The 22166-nt window shown below is 37.4% G+C and overlaps 2 protein-coding genes across 3 annotated transcripts in view; both read left to right on the plus strand.

The window, feature by feature from the left end:
- The window catches only part of TPC1 (two-pore channel 1), a 49009-nt gene extending 30703 nt beyond the window's left edge, over positions 1-18306 (plus strand). Inside the window, exons 11-24 of one of the 2 annotated variants that reach the window (XM_059593216.2) lie at positions 363-435; positions 4158-4223; positions 4330-4473; positions 6373-6430; positions 7566-7673; positions 7966-8029; positions 14082-14250; positions 14627-14691; positions 14899-14989; positions 15952-16038; positions 16647-16724; positions 17454-17491; positions 17588-17675; positions 17935-18306. In XM_059593216.2, the coding sequence (XP_059449199.2) occupies positions 363-435; positions 4158-4223; positions 4330-4473; positions 6373-6430; positions 7566-7673; positions 7966-8029; positions 14082-14250; positions 14627-14691; positions 14899-14989; positions 15952-16038; positions 16647-16724; positions 17454-17491; positions 17588-17675; positions 17935-17949 (1144 nt within the window). In that variant the 3' untranslated portion in view covers positions 17950-18306. Of the gene's footprint in view, positions 1-362; positions 436-4157; positions 4224-4329; positions 4474-6372; positions 6431-7565; positions 7674-7965; positions 8030-14081; positions 14251-14626; positions 14692-14898; positions 14990-15951; positions 16039-16646; positions 16725-17453; positions 17492-17587; positions 17682-17934 lie in introns of those variants that run through there. The other variant, XM_088516369.1, reaches the window with a different exon arrangement.
- Positions 18307-20793: 2487 nt separating this feature from the next.
- On the plus strand, positions 20794-21944 carry LOC132183166 (MLP-like protein 423). Its single transcript, XM_059596566.2, has 2 exons — positions 20794-20998; positions 21535-21944. Exons 1-2 carry the CDS (start codon positions 20827-20829, stop codon positions 21816-21818), a joined length of 456 nt encoding a protein of 151 aa, XP_059452549.2. The 5' UTR covers positions 20794-20826; the 3' UTR covers positions 21819-21944.
- Positions 21945-22166: the final 222 nt, after the last annotated feature.

Here is a 22166-nt window from a genome sequence, read left to right on the forward strand (position 1 = left end):
AGTTATCTATAAAAACGAGAAACTGTGAGAGGCCACTCTAGGTGCAGGAAGGATCAGGTGGCAGCCTAAAGGCAAGTGATTCCACAACCATTAGCTGTTGCTTTTCAGTTGTGACATCCCGATTAGAAGCTCAGTGAATCACTTTTCATTTTATGCTTTGTTTTTGACATTGGATCCGTGGTCTAGCAAAGAAACTACTAACATGTGGTTTATATATGTTTCATTGGCTCTTTCCACAACAGATCAGCTTCTCTTATGAAATCAACGCTCTTTTCTTAATTATGGCTTTCAATATTTCTACTGCTTGCTTGTGATATTTATTTTATGAATCTTGAAGGATGTCTTATATAAATTTCATATAGGACTTTGCCACCAATATCAAGAGAAGAATTTGAGTTGATATTTGATGAGCTGGATGACAGTGGTGACTTCAAGGTATATTTATTACTTAAGCTCTTGGTTAGAGTGCGATTGGGAGCAATTGTAACATATACTTATTAAAAAAAATATATTTCTCCTAATATAAGATCACCTCAGAAACATAACGTCACAGGATACTATAATCTCTCATTATAAAATCACAAACACATAATGTGCTAGTATTCAATAATCTCATAAGCAATAAAGTTACACCATCTATGCTTAACCAAAGCGGTCTAGTCTATAGAATGGAGTCCCAGACACTTCTACTGCTACTGCTCCTGTTAGTCCATAAAGCAGCGATAGGATCTTTAACAACTAAGAGGCACACCGGTACCCATGTCTTCAGTACTACGATATATAGAGCAATCTGAAAAAGATGTATAGGGAGAAGGGGTGAGTTCGACAACTCAGTAAGTAGCCACAACACCAAGATGCTATAAAACATGCTATGCAGATTTTTATGTCAAAATCTCTGTCATGCACAATAACAATTTATGCAGAATAACATAATAAGCATGAGAGTTGCAAAAAGAGTAAGCACTTCCTTTTTACTTTTCTTCCAAATAGTTGTTTTACCCTTTGATTCGACACCACAAATTTACCGTGAGCAGCGCACGTTGGTTTGTCTCGAAGGACCTATATGCTCATCCTGTCGTCATAAGGGAGAGCTACTAGGTTGGGAACTTCCCTAGGTGAAGGCCACCTGGCCGGTAGCACGCACCTTCTCGTAACCATCCTTCAGTGTGCTTGCCATGCTACTCTATGCTGTACAGATCGTCACTATAATCGAGTCTCGGGTTAAACATTTATAACCATGAATGCACATATAACATTTCATATGATCTATAAACTCATCTGTAACTGTATACTGTGCCATGAATGCACATATAGCATTTCATATGATCTGTAAACTCATCTGTGCCATTAACTTTGAGAGCTCTTTTCATTCATAATTGCAGTCATGCATAAATCATGAAATATGGTAACTGTATCACGTAAAATTCTTAAACAATGACATATGAATAAATAAAACTTGTCATTAAAATATGGAAGGAAGTGCAATTGAAAATCATGTAAGTGGATTCTTTATAAAATCTCCAACATTTTTCTAAAAGATTGATAATAAAATCTGTTGGGGTTTTTGGTGTTGTGCCCCCTTATTTTGAATCCGCAACCAACTCACAATTCCTACAACGAAGGTAAAAAGTACCTTAGTCATCAATTCGTTTTCAAGTCTCAATCATGCATCACTTTAGTTGCTAAGGATCTTAACTCTAATCTCTATCCCACCATCGTATATCCTTAGCCAAAAACATTATAGTGACATCAACCCTACCATGCTTGATTTATATGCCTCACATAGAATTCTAATAATCGACTCCACTAAGGGCTTAATTTAACCAATTGCTTTACACTAAAACACCAAGGTTATAATATTCTTATCACTATATAATCATCAAGAAGTTTATCTAGCCATACTATTATTCTCCACCTAAGCCATTTAATTTAGCAACTTACTCCCAATATCAAAAGCTTAGAAACATTTACAACAATCACTCTAATTATCATAAGACGTATTAGCATCTAAACCCAATAAGCATCAACTTAATTAGGAATTTAGCTACATACTAAAAATACCATAAAAGATATGAAAATATTACCTTGAAGAGTTCTCATTTTTTTTTTTTTTATTTTATTTTCCTTCTTCCTCCTCTTTCTTTCTCTTCTTCCTCTTTCTTTCTCCTCTCTTTCCTTTCTTTTCTTCCTCTTTCTATCTTCTCTTCCTCCGGATCTCTCCCTCATCTCACGCTCACTTGAGCTGTGAGCAATTAAGTGGATTTGCTCTCCTTAAATACCTACTGTATGTGGGACATTTTCCCTTGAGAGCTTGCCACATGTTTGTCCCACATGCATCCGCTTCCCTCTAAACCACAAGACAAGTGTCCATCAAGTGTCCTACACACATTCAATTCCCTCTAACCACAAGACAAGTGTCCACCAAGTGTCCCACACACATTCAAGTCCCTCTAAACCACAAGACAAGTGTCCACCAAGAAAGCCATAGAAGCACATGTTACTTTAAGTGTCAACCAAGAAAATGATACAGGCATGCTGTATAACACCTGTAGCTTTAGGTGTCAACCAAGCAAGTTAAAGTTGGTCTCCATGCAACTTATCATACAAGGCTATGTGAGCTTGATGATTTTCAAAGTTTTAAAACAAACTCATGCATTTACATAAGAACGTGGTCATAAAAAAAAATCTATAATTAATCCTCAATGAACCTAAACCTTCAGGCTACCACATACCCAAAAATCGTGGCTTACGGATATCATTAACCCATCCAATTAATTTCCCAAATCGCAGGTATTTCAACTATTCTACAGCTTGACCTATTAAACTTGGAAAAATCATTAACTCTTTTAATTTAATTCCAAATGACACGAACTTTGGCTTGAAATTTTCCTCATTCAAAGACGCACAACATATCCAAAAATCATAGTAGCCCATAACTGTTTGGTACCTCAAAAGTACCACGAAATTCGGTGCCTCTGTTTGACTGAAATTCTTGTTTTGACACTTGCATCTTCTAAAAATTATAACTCTTTCTACAAGCATCCAAAAATCATGAAACCACTTTTAAAATCTTCCTTTCTCATCATTCTATAAGGTCTTCAAACAGTTTTATTTAAGGTTACTCAATAGAATTTTCGGCGTCCAAAATAACCCACTAAAATTCTAACTAGCGATTTTCCATCATCTTTCACATCAAGTCTTATTTACCAAATTCCATATAAATCTTAATAAAATTGCAAATCCCCCTTATCCTTGATATTAAGATCACCTTTATTCTAGGTATAAATTTTGGGGTATTACATTTTTGTACCATTTTAAGTTCCCTCTATATGTAGAAACTATTCATGCATTCCTTTAACAAACCTCCAAGAAGTTAGTTCTTTTAATTCTTTAGTTAGCTAGAGATCCAAACAATGAAGAGGTGATCCTCAAATACATTCTGGCCTTATGAAAGAGCTTCATTACCCCCTATTGTTTCAAGAATATTGCCAATGTAGAAAGCTCAGCAATGCTTTTGCTATAGCTTATTGATCTCTACCCTCTTTCTGATTAATGGTGGGACCTAATGTTTCTATTTGTTGATAGGGATTTAAAAGTATAAGGATGGAGAATATAGGATAGAAAAGAGAGTAAGGGATGTTGCTTTCCCGTCTGGTAGTAAGGATGGAAAGTAGGACACATGGAAAAAGGATGACAATTTCCTTGATTGGTAGTGGAGAAGGATGATAGGATGGAAATAGGATAATCTAGGAAAGAAAGAGACCTTTAATTACCAATATACCCTATATTTTGATCTTTTGGAGATACAACTCATCAAGTGCATCAGTTCACCATTTGCTTACCACTACATGATTATTTTTTTGGTTTGCTTGAGATTCAGTGTTCTCATATCCTATAGCATGAATTCCTTCAACAATCTCCAATCTGGAATGTAAATCATGATTTTTGACCAAGCACTGTCCTCCCAAGTAATTCAGCTTAAATTTGGTCAAAACGATTATAAGTGATGCAACCCTGTAGTAAAAAGTTGGTTTTGGTTTGTCTTGTCCTTTTATGTTTTTGTAGGGATGGATGTTATAAAAGAACTTTGTATGGTTACTTTTATTTATTTTATGTGTATTTGTCTGATTTGTTTGCTGGACCTTTTTGACCTGTAGATCAACTTGGATGAATTTGCTGACATTTGCAATGCCATTGCTCTTAAGTTCCAGAAGGAGGATTCTGTAAGTCCAAACTGCCGTAGATCTGAAACATTAGGAAGCTCATTTTTGGGTTAAAGAGCTTTATACTACAACCTTGATGCTGACATACTGTGCATTTTGGTTGCAGCCATCTTGCTTTGAAAGATTTCCATCATTCTACCGTTCACCATTCTCCAAAAAGTTGAAAGGCTTTGTACGGAGTCCCAAATTTGGATACATCGTATCCTTCATTCTTATACTGAATCTAGTTGCTGTTATTGTTGAAACAACGGTACAGATTTTATTTAAATAGAACTACTGTTTTACATTTGTTACCCTGATCAACATATAGAGTTAATTGAATTGGATTTTTTCTCATTTTTATGGATCAAATTCAGCTTTGATATTCATGTCGGATGCAACTAGTTGTATGATGTTAGTGCTATGAATGAAATTTCATTCTCAATGAGGATGTGATTTCTGGATGCAATCCATTGTCAAGGTTCATCATTTGTGGTATAGAATTAATTTTATTCCTTCACTGCATGTTTCAAATGAAACAGAACTCAGATGGTCATAATTATTTGTCTGCGAGGTTTGAAATTTGGTTCTTGGTTGGCTTTTTTCCACTCCCTTCCCCCACCCTATGCCTGGAGGGCCTTCTTTAAGTATTCTAAAGCGGAGAATAAAATAGGATAAAAGCCACACAAATAGGATTCAGAACATTTCTCAAGAGGCAGCACTTATGGGACCTTTAATAGCCCAATTCGAGAAGAAGGATTTATAATTTCTAGAGACAAATGTAAGTTTCAAGGTTATTACTTATCAAAAAAAAAAAAAAAATGTAAGGACCAGTTTCATCATGGACATGGGCTGTAAAACATGGCAACTTCAAAAAATCTTTACTAGGGGACTTGGATATCTACATCGTCTTTGTGAAATTTATTAATAGAGATGTATATTATTCTGTGTTCTAGGGTTTTACACTTGCAGAATAACCATAGGTACTGAGAAATATCAGCATAATAATAATAATAATGTGTGAGTTTTATTTTTTGGGCAAAAATGCCTTACACCCTCGCAATTCTCCAATTCTTCAGGATTGTTGGTGAATCTGTATCCAAATGTTCAAACAAGTATCAAACACAGCTTGATGTGAGCATCATGTCCTCAAAGTACTAAAGTGTCTTGTAAATTGTATCAGATCTTCCTTTTTGGCCTAGGTTGTGATCAGATTGCTGCTTCTGCTGCTCATTATTAATAAGCTGCAGATCCCACCACAATCCAGCCTTAAGAGAGGATTTGTTTTCCGTGTTAACTAACAATGTCACCTGTCAAGTACTAATATCACATCCAGTGTCAAGAGGATTTGTCAGATTTAGTTACCATATGAGCAGCTTTTGTGCCCTGCTTTATATGTCAGTGTTTTCAGTTAGGTTTTAGATTAAGGAAATCAGTAATACATCTACCATCTGACACCTGGTCTATGTGATTTCGGACTACAAGAGAGAGAGAGAGAGAGAGAGAGAGAGAATCTAAACCAGCTACATCTAAGAGGAATAGGAACCTTTAAATATAGATGAAACGTTCTTTTGGCACTAAAAAGAAACGTAATACTTCACTCTTGACATTCTTGGAAAGGGAGGAGGAAGCCTTTTTAATCAATGCTCCCTTAGTGGAGATAGTTTTCCAGATTCTTGCTAGACAATACAGAAAATTGAAAGAACCTAGAATCGCATATTTAAATTCCTACTATGACCCAGTAGTCCGCTACCCGGCAATCACCCCCACCAAGTACTGTACCAACTGTACAACAATTCACCAAGTGCCCAAACAACATGCATTTGGTCCTATCATTGTTCTAATAAATGTTGATGCTTGTGTTTTCTCGACTACTTGCTCCTAAACAATTGGAAAGGGAAGAGGAAGCCTTTTTAATCAATGCTTCCTTAGTGGAGATAGTTGTCCAGATTCTTGCTAGACAATACAGAAAATAGAATGAACTTAGAATCACATATTTAAATTCCTACTCCAAACATGTATTTGGTCCTATTATTGCTTTAATAAATGTCTTATGCTTGTGTTTTCTCGACTGTTGGCTTCTGAATAATTGATTGCCAGGTGGATCATTTAAGTTGTAGCCTGCGTTCATGATGGATCATGCTAATGTGGAATACTTATTTTATTGCAGCTTGACATAGAAAATAATTCTGCTCAAAAGGTCTGGCAAGAGTTAGAGTTTGTTTTTGGTAAGTGTTGCTGAGGAGTAACCTATCTTCACTTATACACGTTAATTTTTGCTAACCAACAACTTATGGTCTAAAGATGTTTATGGTGAGCTTCTGAGTTGATGCAATTCTAGCACTCATATCTGGAATTGTTCAGGCAATCAAGATTGACAACATGGATTTTTTCACCACTAGTCATGGTTGGCTGCTCTTTGTCTGAATTGCTGTTTATTGTGTCTAATGAATGATTAAGAGAGAAACTATGGTTTCCTTGAAGATAACTACGTGCATTTTCATCGGTGTTATAAGGTTTTAGTGGATCAATATTTTAAGCCAGCATTTAGTGTCATTGGCCATTTATGTCAGTGATGAGAGCTTGAAGTGATCCACCGAAGGATTTTGAGTTGAAGCTCTCGTAAACATGAATATATCCAATGGTTGAGATGGTCAATTGCTGTTCTAACCATCACCACTGACGCTTAAAACCAATATTTATGGCCTTCCTGAGCATTGATACCTTGTCAAGCAGAAAGTGTATTATATTTGAATCAAATATATGCGTAGGGTTTTATATATCGCATGTGAGGGCGACCACAACACATAAATACTAGACTAGACACATTCACATACACAAGCATCCTAGCATTCTGGTAGTAGCACACTTAGTGCTGCAGTTTCTTGTGCTGCTAGGTTGACTTTTAGACTTATTGATGCATACTTGCTTCAAAGAAAATATTGTCTCCATTTTTTTTTTTTCAAAATACCTATTCAATTGTGTTCAAAGCTGTCTCGTCAGTCTTCTTCGGTGAAGGAAAAGTGAAAAAGCAATTACTGTTATTGAGAGTTTTTGACTTGGGATAGAACTCTGTTTTACGATTTGAGAGTTTTAGGTACAGTGTTGGAGTTAGTCATAATTGAAACTCTTACAATTTTGTGTGTACCTGCTAGATTGAGATTATAAGATAAAAATATGTGAATCAGCTGGTTGCTCACTTCTTTTGAGTTATCTAAATGAGCCTGCTTTAGAACTGTTTTAATTATTAACTCCTTACTCTGTGTGCATTTGGGCTCACTAGTCAAAATAGCGTCTGATATGTTGACACTTATTTTCTGTTGAAATTAATGGATCTGTTTTTCTTTTCATTTTATCCCACAGGTTGGATATATGTACTGGAAATGGCTTTAAAGGTCTATTCATTTGGATTTGAGAATTATTGGAGGGATGGCCAAAACCGCTTTGATTTTCTGGTTACATGGATTATAGGTAATTGGATTGGATGATAACATCCATTTTTTTTTTTTTTCAAGTACTATTCAATTAGAATCACGGAATCAGACTTATAGGCATCAGAATAATATGAATAACTGACGATAGAGTGGTAAATGCACGAGGCATTGTATTCGATAAGTAGAAATGTTTATAGAAACTACTTTTGTTATTGCTAAATCGTCCCTTTGTAAGATTGTTATATAGATCCAAGATCCTTTGCTTTACTGGTTTGCTTTATTCAAGCTTGCATTTAAATTGCTGTGACAGATGATTCTTATGCATGCAGTTATTGGAGAGACCATAACTTTTGTGAGCCCTGATGGACTAACTTTTCTTTCCAATGGAGAATGGTAGGAAAAACCTTTCTTTTTTTCCTTTTTTTTTTTTTTTTTTTTTTCCTGCATAACTCTAAATTGCTTTATTTCCCTTTATTTGTCCTAATTTGCTTTTGAGCTTATTAGCTTATATGAAAATATTTTGAAGAATAGGAATTTCTTAGTCTAGGAATGATGACAGATTATTGGGATAATGTTAAATGACATCCCCATTGTCTTCGTCAAATTGCTCACATTTTTTTTTTTGTTTTGTTTTGTTTTGTTTTGATAAATAATCTATATTCATTCAAAGTGCAGAGGGGCGCAACCTAAGTACACGAGAAGTATACAAGAGAGCCCTTAACTCATAGAGATAGAAGAACATAAATCTAAAAAATCAGAAAAATTAGAAATAGGCGAAATATCCCCCGCCACTCTCCATGTTAATAGAGAATGTAGGCTTCTTCAAATCGAGCAAACTAGTCTCCCAATCTTTAAAGCTTCAAGCATTCCACTCCCTCCAAAGACACCACATCAAACATTAAGGGGTCATCCTCCATATATGCAACGTTGTACGGTTGCCATATGCAACGCAATTATTGATCTCCCCTCTGCTATCATATCCAGCTCACAAATGCCCGCCTCCATCACCTTTTTCTGCTTCCGTATATTCCCATATACCTCTTCATTCCATTTTTTCAGATCACCTTTCAAGGCTTATGCCAACACATAACTCAACGTGCCATCAAATTTATACAATCCCCACCACTTCTTGACATGCTCCACAAAACCCTCTGCTTGCAACCACATATTTTCAAATTTAAAAGGTCTCTTACCTCGACTCCCCCCTCCAAAATCCAACACCAACGGAAAATGATCTGATAGTAACCGTGGTAGTTGTCTTTGAGATACATCTGGAAAATATTCCTCGCACTCCGTAGAGAGCAAAAAACGATCAATTCTAGACCATGTGCGACAATTAAACCATGTGAAACTCCCCCTATCAATGGAATATCCATAAGTCCCTGCTCGAAGATAAAGTCAGAGAATTCACCCATTGCTTGTGTATGCTAGGAATCATCAACTCTTTCACAAGGGTACCAAACTACATTAAAATCTCCGCCCCTCCCCCCCCGCGCAAGCTCATCCCAAAGGCCTCTTCTTTCCACATCGTCATTGGGTCCATAAAGACCCGCAAATGCCCATTCAAAATTAGCTGTAACACCACGGAATGCACCTGCTACCACTTACTTCCCCACGCACTCCTCACTCTTCTCAACCACTCTTCTGTCCCACATTAACAGAATACCTCCTGCTGCCCCCCTCGACCCCAAGTACAACCAATCAACATGGATACATCCCCACATACTTTGTACCACCTCCCAACCTCCATTTTAGTTTCTTGTAAACATACAATATTAACTTTCCACTCCCTTAACATCCTCCTAATCTTCACTCTTTTCTCAATATCATTCAGGCCTCTCCCATTCCATGAAATGATCTTCAGTTTCATAATTGACAGTTGTTTGCCCTTCCCTTTCCTTTCAATCTAGATGATTGTCGGCCCCTCACATCATAATTCACTGAACATACCAACCTCTTTAATTCTCGGGTTCCTCGATTCCCAGCTTTGCCACTCATCTCAGTGCCACTACCCGCACCATTGTGAGATCAATCAACTTCAATTGCAGTGAACAAATCCATTAATTTGTCCTCAAAACCTTCGTACGAGAAGCCCAACACGTGACAAAATTCCTTTACTCTCTCCACCAAATTTGGAGACCCCACGGACGCCCTTTCTTTCTCCCCCATTACCGCCAAAGGTTGAATATCCAGAATCTGGAGTCCTTCACTTTCCTCTACTGGACATGTCACCGCTGCCATCACAGCATCACCCCCTTCTCCCTTCACTATATCCTCAAACATTGAACAAGACCCATCACAAATAGCCAACGCTTCCCTCTGACACGATGAAAGTAGTCCCAACTCTACCACTCCACTCATACCCACTCCCATCTCTGCATCACCCTTTCTCAGCTCCCCTCCCTCCCCCACTTTCACAGCTGCCTCATCTTCATCTCCAACTTGATCTTTTTTCGCATTTGAACAGGACCCATGCCCACTATCCACCTGCAGCTCTTGCAAACTCCTCACCAACACAGCCCCATCGAAGCTACTTTCCTGTCCCACCACTTCACCCCCTCTCCTCTCCCCTCTCAGGCTGCTGGTCGGTGTTCTCTGCGTCTAAACTTATCTCCCTTACCTCCACCATTGCTGAAATCCGTTAGACCCTTGACCCATTAGGACTCTGCCCCTGCACCACTAGACCATCCTCCCCAACCTCCTCCGCATCCTTCTCGATTAAGCTGAGCTGTTCGGCCTTTTCTACCTGATACCCAGTATCCGACTCTTCAAATCCCCATCGCGATTCCGTACCCACCACCTGGAGAGTCAAAGTCTTGCCAGCTACAATGCTTGCCAGACGCCTAGTGACTTTAGCGGCTACATCTGACGTCGGCATGGCTTCCTCCATCATCTAGTGCATCGCCACCGTCGTTCCCTGCACACCCACCTTCACTCTCCACTTGGATGTAGTCTTTTCAGGTGATCGACGAGTGTATATGTTAGTCACCATCTGATATCCACATCTGTCACCTGACTAGGCCCACTTCCGTTTCTAACATCTACCAGCACAACACCTGGCCCCTCAGTATTCCCTCTCCTTTGTTCTCAAAGCCCATCTCCAAACAGCCCAATAACCTCTCTGCTTTCTTCTTCATTGAAATTAATAAAATCCTCAACGGTTCTAGATTTCTAGCTCCTTCCATACTCAACTTCGTCGAGCCCTCTCCTATGGCTTGATCTTTGTCCCTAGATTGTGGATTGCCCATTATGGCATGCGTTACGATCTCAATATTCTCTAAACTACCCTTGATCAGAACCTTGCTATCTTCTCCGGTCGTCTTTCCTTCCGCCGCCGCCACATACAATCGGCCTTCATGTAACATCCCCACCGTTAATTCCACAGGTTGCTTCCCAGTCTTATTCACCCCTTCTTGTTGCTTCTCATAATACACCTTCGATTGCTGCAACTAAACCTAGGAATCACCCCAACCCTTCTCGTCTCTACCCTTAATGATAACGAAACTTCGCCGCCCTCCCCCTTCATATTTTGACAACTCAATGGATCGTCCAAATTTGTTGCCTCGTCGATGCACCACATACACTATGATTTCTTGGCAAAAAGTCTTCCAATTCTCGCGTAGGTCTTCGCCTTTCATAAACACTTCCATCACTTTCAACAGCCAAAACACGCTTGGCCATCCTAGGATTACCGCCCGAAAAATTCCTCGACTCCTCTTGGCCAGACGAACACCCCCGCTAACCTCCAATCGCACCTCAAATGATTTCGATTCCACGTAGCAAAAACCCAAGTATCTCATACTCACACCCCTCTCTCTCTAACAATGAAAGCAAGAGAAATCATCCAATTGCTCTCACATTAGGACACTTCTCAATGATATTTACATTTCTATAATTGAAGTGTTGTTGGTGTTAAAAGATAGACTAATTGAGATACAAGGAACAGAGTAGCTTCTTATTCTAAAGTAAAGGATTGCTACTATCAATTGTACTGAATACCCCTCAATGTGAGGGTTGCTCGTATTATATAGAAATTGTCTAGGTAATTACAGGCTGTATCTCAGCGATTACAGCAATCTAGGGAAACAAATAAGGCAACTAAAATCTACCTATTAATTACAAAATACTATAGCTATAATACAAGAACATGCCATAACTAGAAAGACTAATTATGGCTAAATATATATGATATATATAGACCGTATCTGACTGACATCCCCCCTCAAATTGATGCTGGTCGATCAAGAAAAATCAATTTGCCCACAAGGAACTGATGACGCTGTCGTGTCAGAGCCTTCGTGAAAACGCCAGCTATCTGGAGATCAGTGGAAACATGAGGAAGAGAGATAACACGAGTGTCCAAGGCTTCCCGAATAGAATGACAGTCTACCTCAATATGCTTCGTACGTTCATGGTAAACAAGATTAGCAACTATTTGAAAGGCACTAGTATTATCAGCATGAAGAGGAGTAGAATCAGGTTGAGAAAAACCAAGCTCAGCCAAAAGCCCACGAAGCCAGACAATCTCAAACCAAGCAGCAGACATTGCCCGGTATTCGGATTCAGTAGATGATTTAGAAATGCGAGCTTGCTTCTTACTTTTCCAAGAAATCAAAGAATCACCAAGAAACATGCACCAACCCGTGACAGACTGCCGAGTGTCAAGACATCCTGCCCAGCAAGCACTAAACCACGGGCGTGGGTTCAAATCCCTCTTCTGACACCAAAACCGCACCAAGAACCAGCAACAGTCCAACCAGAAACAGCGACAGTCCACGCTCCATGCACCAAAACCGCACTAAGAAACAGCGACAGTCCACGCTCCACGCACCAAAACCGCACTAAGAACCAGCGACAGTCCACGCTCACCAACGAGAGCGAGATCGAAGCCAACAACCCCAACTCCTCCAGAAATCTCCGGCAGCCCCAAAACCTCCACGCCGGCAACGGAACCAGACAACGATGACAACGTCAACAACGAGAGTGTCACCGACGAGAGCGAGATCGAAGCCAACAGCCCAACTCCTCCAGAAATCTTCGGCAGCCCCAAAACCTCCACGCCGAAATCCTCTAGAAATTCCGGTAAGAATAAATTCCCTACCCTCAACAGAATTATCGACAACTTCCCCTGAAGTTACCAACAGCCAAAAAGACCAATAACTCAGTCCCGACCCAACTCAAAAAACTCGAATCAAAACCCTAATTTACATGATTTAGGCTCTGATACCATATCAATTGTACTGAATACCCCTCAATGTGAGGGTTGCTCGTATTATATAGAAATTGTCTAGGTAATTACAGGCTGTATCTCAGCGATTACAGCAATCTAGGGAAACAAATAAGGTAACTAAAATCTACCTATTAATTACAAAATACTATAGCTATAATACAAGAACATGCCATAACTAGAAAGACTAATTATGGCTAAATATATATGATATATATAGACCGTATCTGACTGACAGCTACAAATAAGCACATTTCTTAAATTAGGGAACCCTCACACTTTTGTTGGTGATAAACTCTTAGAATTGGATCAGGATAACTAGGTGTATTTTCTTGTTGTTTTACTGGTGTACATTTTCCATCTGGTATGGAAGTTTTTCTTTATCCTCCAAAAAAACAATTATCATCTAGGTTAATGTTGATTTTACCTGTCTAAATATTGCATTAGAGACAATGTTTCTATATTTGGGACTAGAAGTAGCTGATGAAACTGGATTCAGATAATATGCAATTTTGGTCTGGAAAAATCACTTCTATACCTTGAATCTGGTTGAGAGTGAACTTTGGAAACAGCTACAGGCATTGATAATTGAATCAAAAGCCAATATATTTGTGGTTGCCAGTGGGGCTGGTCCAAAGCCTTCAAATCAACCAAAACCATTATGAGTCTGGTTTCAAGTTTTGCTATCTTTGAAGGTCATAGCAAAATAGATTAACATCCTTGGTGTCATTTAATTAATTAACTAATTTATTTAGTTTTCAACTGCACTAAACAATGAGCTGGCGGAGAATATGATCTTAGAAAGGATAAAATGGCAGAAAAAAGATACACGTGCCCAAATCTAATTAGTTGAAAAAGCATTTTTGAAGGCAACCCAATTTCATCACATTGGTTTTTTACTGAGATTGTTGGCTGCCTTCTATTTATAGTGTGAAGAATATGAAAGAAAATATAATTATAATTTGGAATCGTACAAATAGTTTATTCACCAGCTTGTATCTGAGATGAGAATGCTTTGACTTATATTTGCGGATGAAAATATGAGGTCCTAGTCATCCTATTTTATCATCACTGACTTGTGTTTCTTCTTCTGCTGTGCATAAAATGTGTTGTTGATGATAAGTTTGATACTGTACTTTTTATGGTTATCATAGGTTTTTAAGCATTTCCTTAACTATTAATACATATTGACAAGTACTTCTGCTTTAATGTCAACAGGATTCGCTACCTTCTTCTTGCAAGATTGTTAAGGTTAATAAGGCTGCTGATGCATGTACAGCGTTACCGTGCCTTCATTGCCACTTTCATAACCCTTATACCAAGTTTGATGCCATACCTTGGGACCTTATTTTGTGTCCTATGTATTTATTGCTCTCTTGGCGTACAGGTAAATCTTTTCTTCTGCTTTCTTTCCAAGAAAGTAATTCATTAATATAAAGATGCCCTTTTCAGCCACCTCTCTTTCTTTGTTAACTTGTGCTTCCATTGTAGGAATGAGAAGTACAAGAAAATTTCTAACCTGTACTGACCCATTTTCTCTTCATTCAGTAAATTTGGTAGTACTCGAGAGCCTTTTTTTTTTTTTTTTTTTGCTTTAGCCCTTGTGTCAAAGGTTCCATGCCTTCTACATCTTAGAGATTGACAGTTGACATGGCATATCTTTCAGACATCTGATTGTTATACGTGTATAAAATTGAATCTTTTCCCTTTTATGTTACTGTTACAATATGCTTCACATTTTTTTTTTTTCATTTAATTTCTAGATCTTTGGTGGGATTGTCAATGCTGGAAATGCCAGTTTGGAAGGAACTGATCTTGCTGCTGATGAGTATCCTTTATTAACTGATGGAACTCTTTCCTAGTTTTTAATTTAATCCAGCCATGGCATGACTGATACCTTTCTGCATGAGATTGATGAACTGGCTGGTTATAGGAAAATTCTATTTGATTTTAATATCAATAATCTTTTAACTTGTTTAATGCTCCTGCAAGGGTGAATCTCAATTTCTTCAGTCACTTTTCTTGACAAAATGAGCTATTTACTTTTCAATTTCAATGACTACCCGAATGGGATGGTGACACTTTTCAATTTGCTAGTCATGGGAAACTGGCATATATGGATGCAGGTATGACTGCTTTGAGCAATTATTTATAAATTTTGTATATTGTCCTGCATTATCATCTTTTTCTGTGTAGTCAATGGTATTCTCAGCATAGCTGTGTAGTTGTTCTCTTATAATATATGTCCCAATGGAGTGCCAGGGAATTTCCCTAACTTTTACCTTTTTCTCTTGTATATTTTCACTTGATTATGCTCATATGGGCTTTTCTGATTCTGTGTGTAGTGACATTTGAATGGTTTCTTTGTAAGAGAGCTGGTAATAGGTTCGCAACTCTGTGAATCTACCCCAAACACATGAATAGGAATCTGAAAACCATGACTATTTCTTTGTCCATCCATTTTAAATATTGCATGGATCTAGATCATCCAAGCATGTCAATCCCAAGGACCAATGGGTTTAATGTAGGCCCCATCTAATGAACAGTCTGGTTCTGTGTATATCAGGAAGTGTAGAAACTTACACTGTATGAAACTTGATATCGTGGGAACCTGACACAACGCAAAGTCAATCAGACAATTGGTTCATATGAGTCAGTGATGCAACCATATTCTTGGCACATCTGCGACATGCATGTCCAGGCATCATAGGAAACTGTTGTGCCTGACATGAATCCCCTCCTTTTAAAGTATTCAGGTTACATGGCAGGACCCACATATTGTGTGTGGCCCAGCGTCAAGGGTACAATCTCTTTTGGTTCAATGAAGTTACTGGCTTAGCGAAAAAGCATTGCTTTATACAAGTTCCACCCTAGAAAAATCTGTATTATTTGAAATGTTAAGAGAACCGTATGTGGTACATACAGCTGATATTTGGACTATATAAGATTTTCAAGCATTTTTAAGTTGTTTTCAGCAGTTCATCCTTCATTCTGTGCTTTTACTTTTATGGCTTGATTATTTAAAGTTAAATGGTAATTGTAACCTACACTTTTGAAGTCATCAATTAATTGTATTTCACCATTTCAGAGCTACAAGGAGTTAACAGGAACTTCGTGGTCCCTTGCTTATTTTGTCAGCTTCTACTTAATAACGGTGTTACTGGTTTTGAATTTGGTAAGTTTTATTAAATACTATAGTATTTCGTTTTTATCATGACATATCTTTGTATTTTCTGTTTAGGTAAGTTACATAGACACCCAGTGGGTTTTGAACACACTACAAAGAGAGAAGATGCTATTTGAGCTACAGCTCATTAGCTCGTTGTTATCTTAATGTGCAGAAGCAAAATGCCCTCCATTTGATTGTTTTGCAATTTTTTTGGATAGAGCAACTTGTTTCTTCAAATAGATGCTGCAGTAACACATTTTCTGAACTGATTAAACCAGTAGCTGTAATATATCTTTATGATGTAGTTTGATCTAATTTCATGTACTAAATGGTAAATTTATAATGGCTCATAACTAAGAACCTGTGCAACCAGTTTTTGTTGGTTTGGTATGGTTAGATGAGGGCCCCTGGTTCCATCTTTCAGATTTTATATGTGATTGTGGTCAGGGTCGTTGATAATGACTTCCTTTTAATATAAGGATCTTTCTATTGGGAGTCTCAAACATGAGCAGCCTTTGCTGCTGTGGCCATCTAGTAACATCTTAAGTTATTGCTTATTGTAATACATAAGTTACAAAAAAACTAACTGAAGTTTGTTTTCTATGCAATTTCAGATTGTAGCTTTTGTCTTGGAGGCATTCTTTGCTGAAATGGAGCTCGAGTCATCAGAAAAATCTACAGAACAGGACAAGGTTGGTAGCTGTTCTGAACTTTTTATTACAATGGAAAATTAGACTGCCAGGTCCATCTGTGAAAAAGTGATCATGATTTAGATAAATGATTTCCCTTTTTACTTAAATATATATTTACAAAAAATCATTGATGAGCATGATACTGGGTTTTGAAGTCATCAAATTAGTCAAGATGAACGAATACAGATACTATATATATATATATATATATATATATATATATATATACCTTTCTTTCGTAGGCAGATAAGAGAGGCCAAGCCAAACCATGACAAGTATAGCTTTTTCACCTTATCCGCCCTTAGCCGGCTTTTGTAGCAAATTCAATTTGTTCTTCGCTGCTTTGGGTTGTTGGGCTTACTTCCTAGCCCCAGTGGGAGTAGTGACTAGCGTTATAGGTCGTTGGGCGGCCAGAAGGTTGCCATGAGTAAGTCAGTTTGGGGGACCGAAGGCAGTTCCCTGTGCACCGTACACGTAGCTTACCAAATCAGTTGCTTTATGGATGGGAATGTATGCTACGAAAGATAGGATCAAGTCTGTGCTAAATATTTCAAATGGAATCGTAAACCATAATAAAGTTTTTCTTGCCTGTACCTTGTTTGTTGCTCGTAGTAGTGTTTTTTCTTTCCCATCACTATGGTTTCCAATATTTTTGATCTCTCACCTGTTCATATTCATGGTTCTACCCAACTGCTTGACTCTTAATTATTTTTTCCCTTCTCAATCTAGGAAGCGGATGGAGGAAAGGACCATCGACGATCTGTTGGGTATTTATACTAACTAGTTCTCACTTTGCAAAGCTCTATTTACATTCATTTTTTATGTCAACAGCACCCCGGTCTCATTCTTTTGGCTTGTTGCAGCACAAAAACACGGAGCCAGAGGGTTGATGTTCTTCTTCATCATATGTTGAGTGCAGAGCTCAATCAATCGCATTCCCCGTCCTCCAATGTATAAATTCTCTCCATTTCAATTTTGGTAACTGAATTAGACCTAGTAAAATCTTTCACTCACAAAATATTTGATCAGTTTATGAGACTACACAATCAACGTTTTGTTATCCCATTGGATTTGCTATTGTGAATTTTGAGTGAGATCTTTACACTTTCTTCATATAATTTCATGGTTACTGTGAGACACTGGTCCCAGATTTTTTGGTAGCCATTGCAATTGCTAACCCATCACCATTCTTTGTCTCCTCAAACTATAGAGAGAAGAAATTTGAAGGCATTTCCCACTTGCTGTGAGATCTTTGGTGGAAAGGAGCCATGCTGTTGCTTCAATTTGCAAGTGGTTTATGCAGAACTTTTCTCTACAGCATTGGTATGAGAAATACATTGAGATGCTTCTACTTTTTGGTAGGCTGCTTAAAATTTGTGAGCATATATATATACATACACATTCTATGTTCTCCAGAAGCCCTTCCTTTTCTTTTCTGTAAGTTTTTGTGCTACCAATACAGTTTTGTATTACTATCATTGATTGTAAAGTGAAATAGCTAAAAGGACTGAACTTTTATCAGCAGAAGAGATTCGTTTTCCCACTCATAAATATTTAATTCAAGATTTTTTTTTTCTTTTTTTCTTTTTCCTGTTCACTTCCAAGTCCCCCCAGAAAAAGAAAAAAAGGAATCATAGAATGCCATGTGCTTGTGAGACAGCCAATTTCCATATTATTGTATAATCCTAGGCTGTCTAAATTTCTGCAGACGCCCTCTTAGGGTGTCCACAGAAAAAGGATCATAGAATTGCATGTGCTTGATGACTAGGCTAGTGAAAGCCAAACAAAATCGATAACTTTATTTTCTTTTTGGTTAATTACTTCATAAGCTCGAACACATGACAAAGGGGCTGAAAGCTTGAAACCCCTGAGTGGGTATGATAATACGCTCATATAAACTCAACTCGAGTTTGATTCATTTAATTAATGAGTTGGTCGTGAATACAAAATTAGGCTTGACTGTTAAATGAGTTGTACTCATATAAACTTAGATTGACTCTTTTAAGTTCATATAAACTCGTATAACTTTTTTTTTCTTTTTTTTTTATAGTATTATTTTAATTTCGTGATTAGAACATCTTAAGTAAAGATGAATTATCTTCCTAATATAATAGATATAGCTTGAATTATTGATATTGTAAATCTTGATATAAATATATGTGTTTGTGTGTACTAAGTATTATATTGATTTTTTTTAAAAAAATAGAAGAATTTTGATGGGACGAGTGCAATGAAGGGATGGAAGGGGTGGAGCTTTTATAAAAGGGTTGTCAATTTTTGACACGACTTGCGAATCAGACATAAATTTGACATTAAATTAACGGGTTAAGGTTTTGTATAATTGGGTTTGTGTCAATTTAAGTTGACCCAAATTAACTCGTTTAAATAGACGGGTCAATTACGGGTTAACTTGCTTAACCCATCCCGCATAACATGTATACAATATAATTTTTTTTTTTTTAATTAAAAAACAAAAATTTAAAAGAGTAAAAGGCTAAAGTACTCAACAATCACACTAATAATTAGGAGTGAAAATGCGGTTAGTAAAATCCACTAACAGCCTAGGCGGTTAACTAGCGATAGCGGTTATTAATCACCAACTACTTTTTAAAAGACAAAATTAAAAAACAAAAATGACTTCGTTTTAATGGTAATGCAGTGATACTATACGGCATTGTTTCTAGATTTATATATATAATATATATATTATATATTATATAATAATTTTTTCCAATCCCATATATTATATAATATATAATATATAGCCGTTAACAGTTTTTTTCAATCCTAAAACCGCTAATCGCACTGCCTTAGGCAGTCAAAAGTTAATTCTAACCACCTTCAAAAGCGATTAAACAGGCGATTAGCAGTTAATCGTTGCCATTTAAGCCCTACTGAGAATGCCAGTTCTCACTCACTCTTCTATGATACTCATGCATTTTTAGAAAAATTAAAAAATAAATAAATAAAAAATAAAACAAATAGAGCATTTTTTATAAAACAATTAAAAATGCATGTAAGTTACGCTAGTAATCATTAAACTTTGAGCCTGATTGTAGTATATATTCATTAAAATTTAACAATTGCTAATGATCTAGCAGTCAAGTAGTATTTAAACGTTGTATATTGAGAGAAAATGGTGCACGTTGTTAGTTTTGTCTTTGAAGCATTTAAATTCATATGCTAGTCAAAATAGGTCAAATAGGTTTGTGTTTGGGTTAACCCAACACAACATGCTTGTTAGACGGGTGATGCATGTCTTGTCTTATCACTTAAGTATTTAAATGAGTCGTATCATGGTTGACGGGTTTGACTCATTTAACAAAATGGGCTGTGTGAGGATTGACTCTTAATATGTTGTTTTGTGAGTTGATCTGACACAAACTCGACACACCAACACGAATAACCAGCCCTATTCACTCTCCTGTAAAGAGTTAGTATTATCTAATCAGTTTTGGATGGAAGGAAATCAGGAAAAACTTATCAAATCAACATACAATTTTAAAACAAAATGTGTAAATTAAAATCTTGCAATAAAACAATATAGGTCGTGTTAGGTTTGACCCTATTCTTTTATTTTCTTTTCACCTTTTTTGTTTGGGGGGGGGGGGGGGGGGGGTGGGGGTTCCAAAAGCATACGAGGAAATGGTTGAGTCTTTTAGGAACCTGATCCCATGAAAAGCATTGTTTTATATTTGATGCAAACTGCACTAGTAAATTAGTGGAATTCTGTCTCTTTCACTACACCACAAGGCTTGTGATATCAATTGTTCTTAAATATATAGGCAGATAGTGAAGATTGGCATCTACTTTTGAAATCAAATATACCTCTACTCAGTTGAATTCTTGCTCCACAAGTCCACAACCGTAATTTATAGGTAGATAATTGAAAGAATTTATAGGCACCAAATACAAACCGAGAGAGAGAGAGAGAGAAGTACGTGTCTTCACTAGACTATCCTTTAAGTAAAGAAATCTCCATGTGGGCAGAGCATCTCTTAGCCCTGTGTCCTTATTTCCTTATTTAAAGCCCCATCCTCATTCAATCACATAAAACAAACCAGGAAGAGAGAGAGAGAGAGAGAGAGAGAGAGAGAGAGAGATGAGGAGCATGAAGGGAGAGGTGGTTCTGAACATCCCCGCAGAGAAGGCATGGGAAATGTACAGAGACAACGATATCATCAGCAAAATAAACCCTCAGATGCTTGCCCGAGCCGAATACATTGAAGGAGATGGCAGCCCTGGAAGTTTGAGGCTTTTCAAGCTCGGCCCTGGTATATACATATATATCCATCCATCCCTCTCTCTCAAACCTTGTTTCACCAATTCAAATTCTTCTAATATTCTACCTCTTATATATAAAGAAAATAATGGGGCATAAGTATCCTATAATAAGCATAAATCAAATATATTATTATAGTGATCTACAATAATTAAGCTAGAGTTGCTACAATTAATCATGATACCCCATCTCTGCCCGGCCGACCGGACAGAGTGGTGTTCGATCAGCGTCCAATGGACGTGTTTCAGAACTAATTAATGTCAAGTGAGAGAATTGAGGCATTCGGTCGGTGCCACGGTTGCCAAGACCTTCTGTTGGAATTAAGGCCGGTTACTCATAGCAGTTTCATCGCAATTCTCGTCGGAACGAGATCGCGACCGGGTGTTAGAATTAAGATGGTCTTGGCCGCAATTTATATATGTTTTCTCTCCCTTTCTAGTAAGCAATACTTACCTCAATTCCTTAATTCAATTCTTGTGTGCATGCATGAAAATATCACCATAATTTTGTGTGATTTGCTGCACGCAGCTGTGAGCAACTACGTGAAAGAATCAACACAGAAGATAGAAAAGGTGGAGATGGGGAAGTCGGTGACATACCATGTGATTGGAGGAGAGCTGCGTGGGCTGTACGATCCATACAAGGTTACCTTCTCCTTTGCTCCCATTGAAGGAAAAGAAAATGAAATGTGCATAGCTGAGTGGAAGGCAGAGTTCGAGCCGCTGACTCCTGCAACGCCTCCGCCGGAAAAGGCGAGGGATGCTGCTCTGGGATTCCTCAAGTGGTTTGACAAGTTTAAGCTAAGCTACTAGTTAATAGCTATATGTTTCTATATGTGATGACATGGTGAATAAGATGATCATCGTGCTTTGTGTGTTTATATTCCTGTTATCTGATATTTATGTATGTTAATTAATACAATCTATATGGTCTGTTAATTAGGGAACATGGATAATATTTAGTTTAGTTAGTTATATTTGATGAGTATTTTTGTTTTTTTTTTTTTACTTTTTGAAATGACAAAAATACCCTTCCAATATAATTAACTGGATATTATCCAGTTCAAATGAATTGGAGAAGATCATAATTCAATAATTAAGATTGTAAGCTTTGTATTCTGCTTACAATATCATACAAATGAGTTTTTTTTCTTTTGGACT

Source organism: Corylus avellana, chromosome 5 (assembly GCF_965113065.1).
Source record: "Corylus avellana chromosome 5, dhCorAvel1.hap1.2, whole genome shotgun sequence".
In the NCBI taxonomy this organism is placed as follows: Eukaryota; Viridiplantae; Streptophyta; class Magnoliopsida; order Fagales; family Betulaceae; genus Corylus; species Corylus avellana.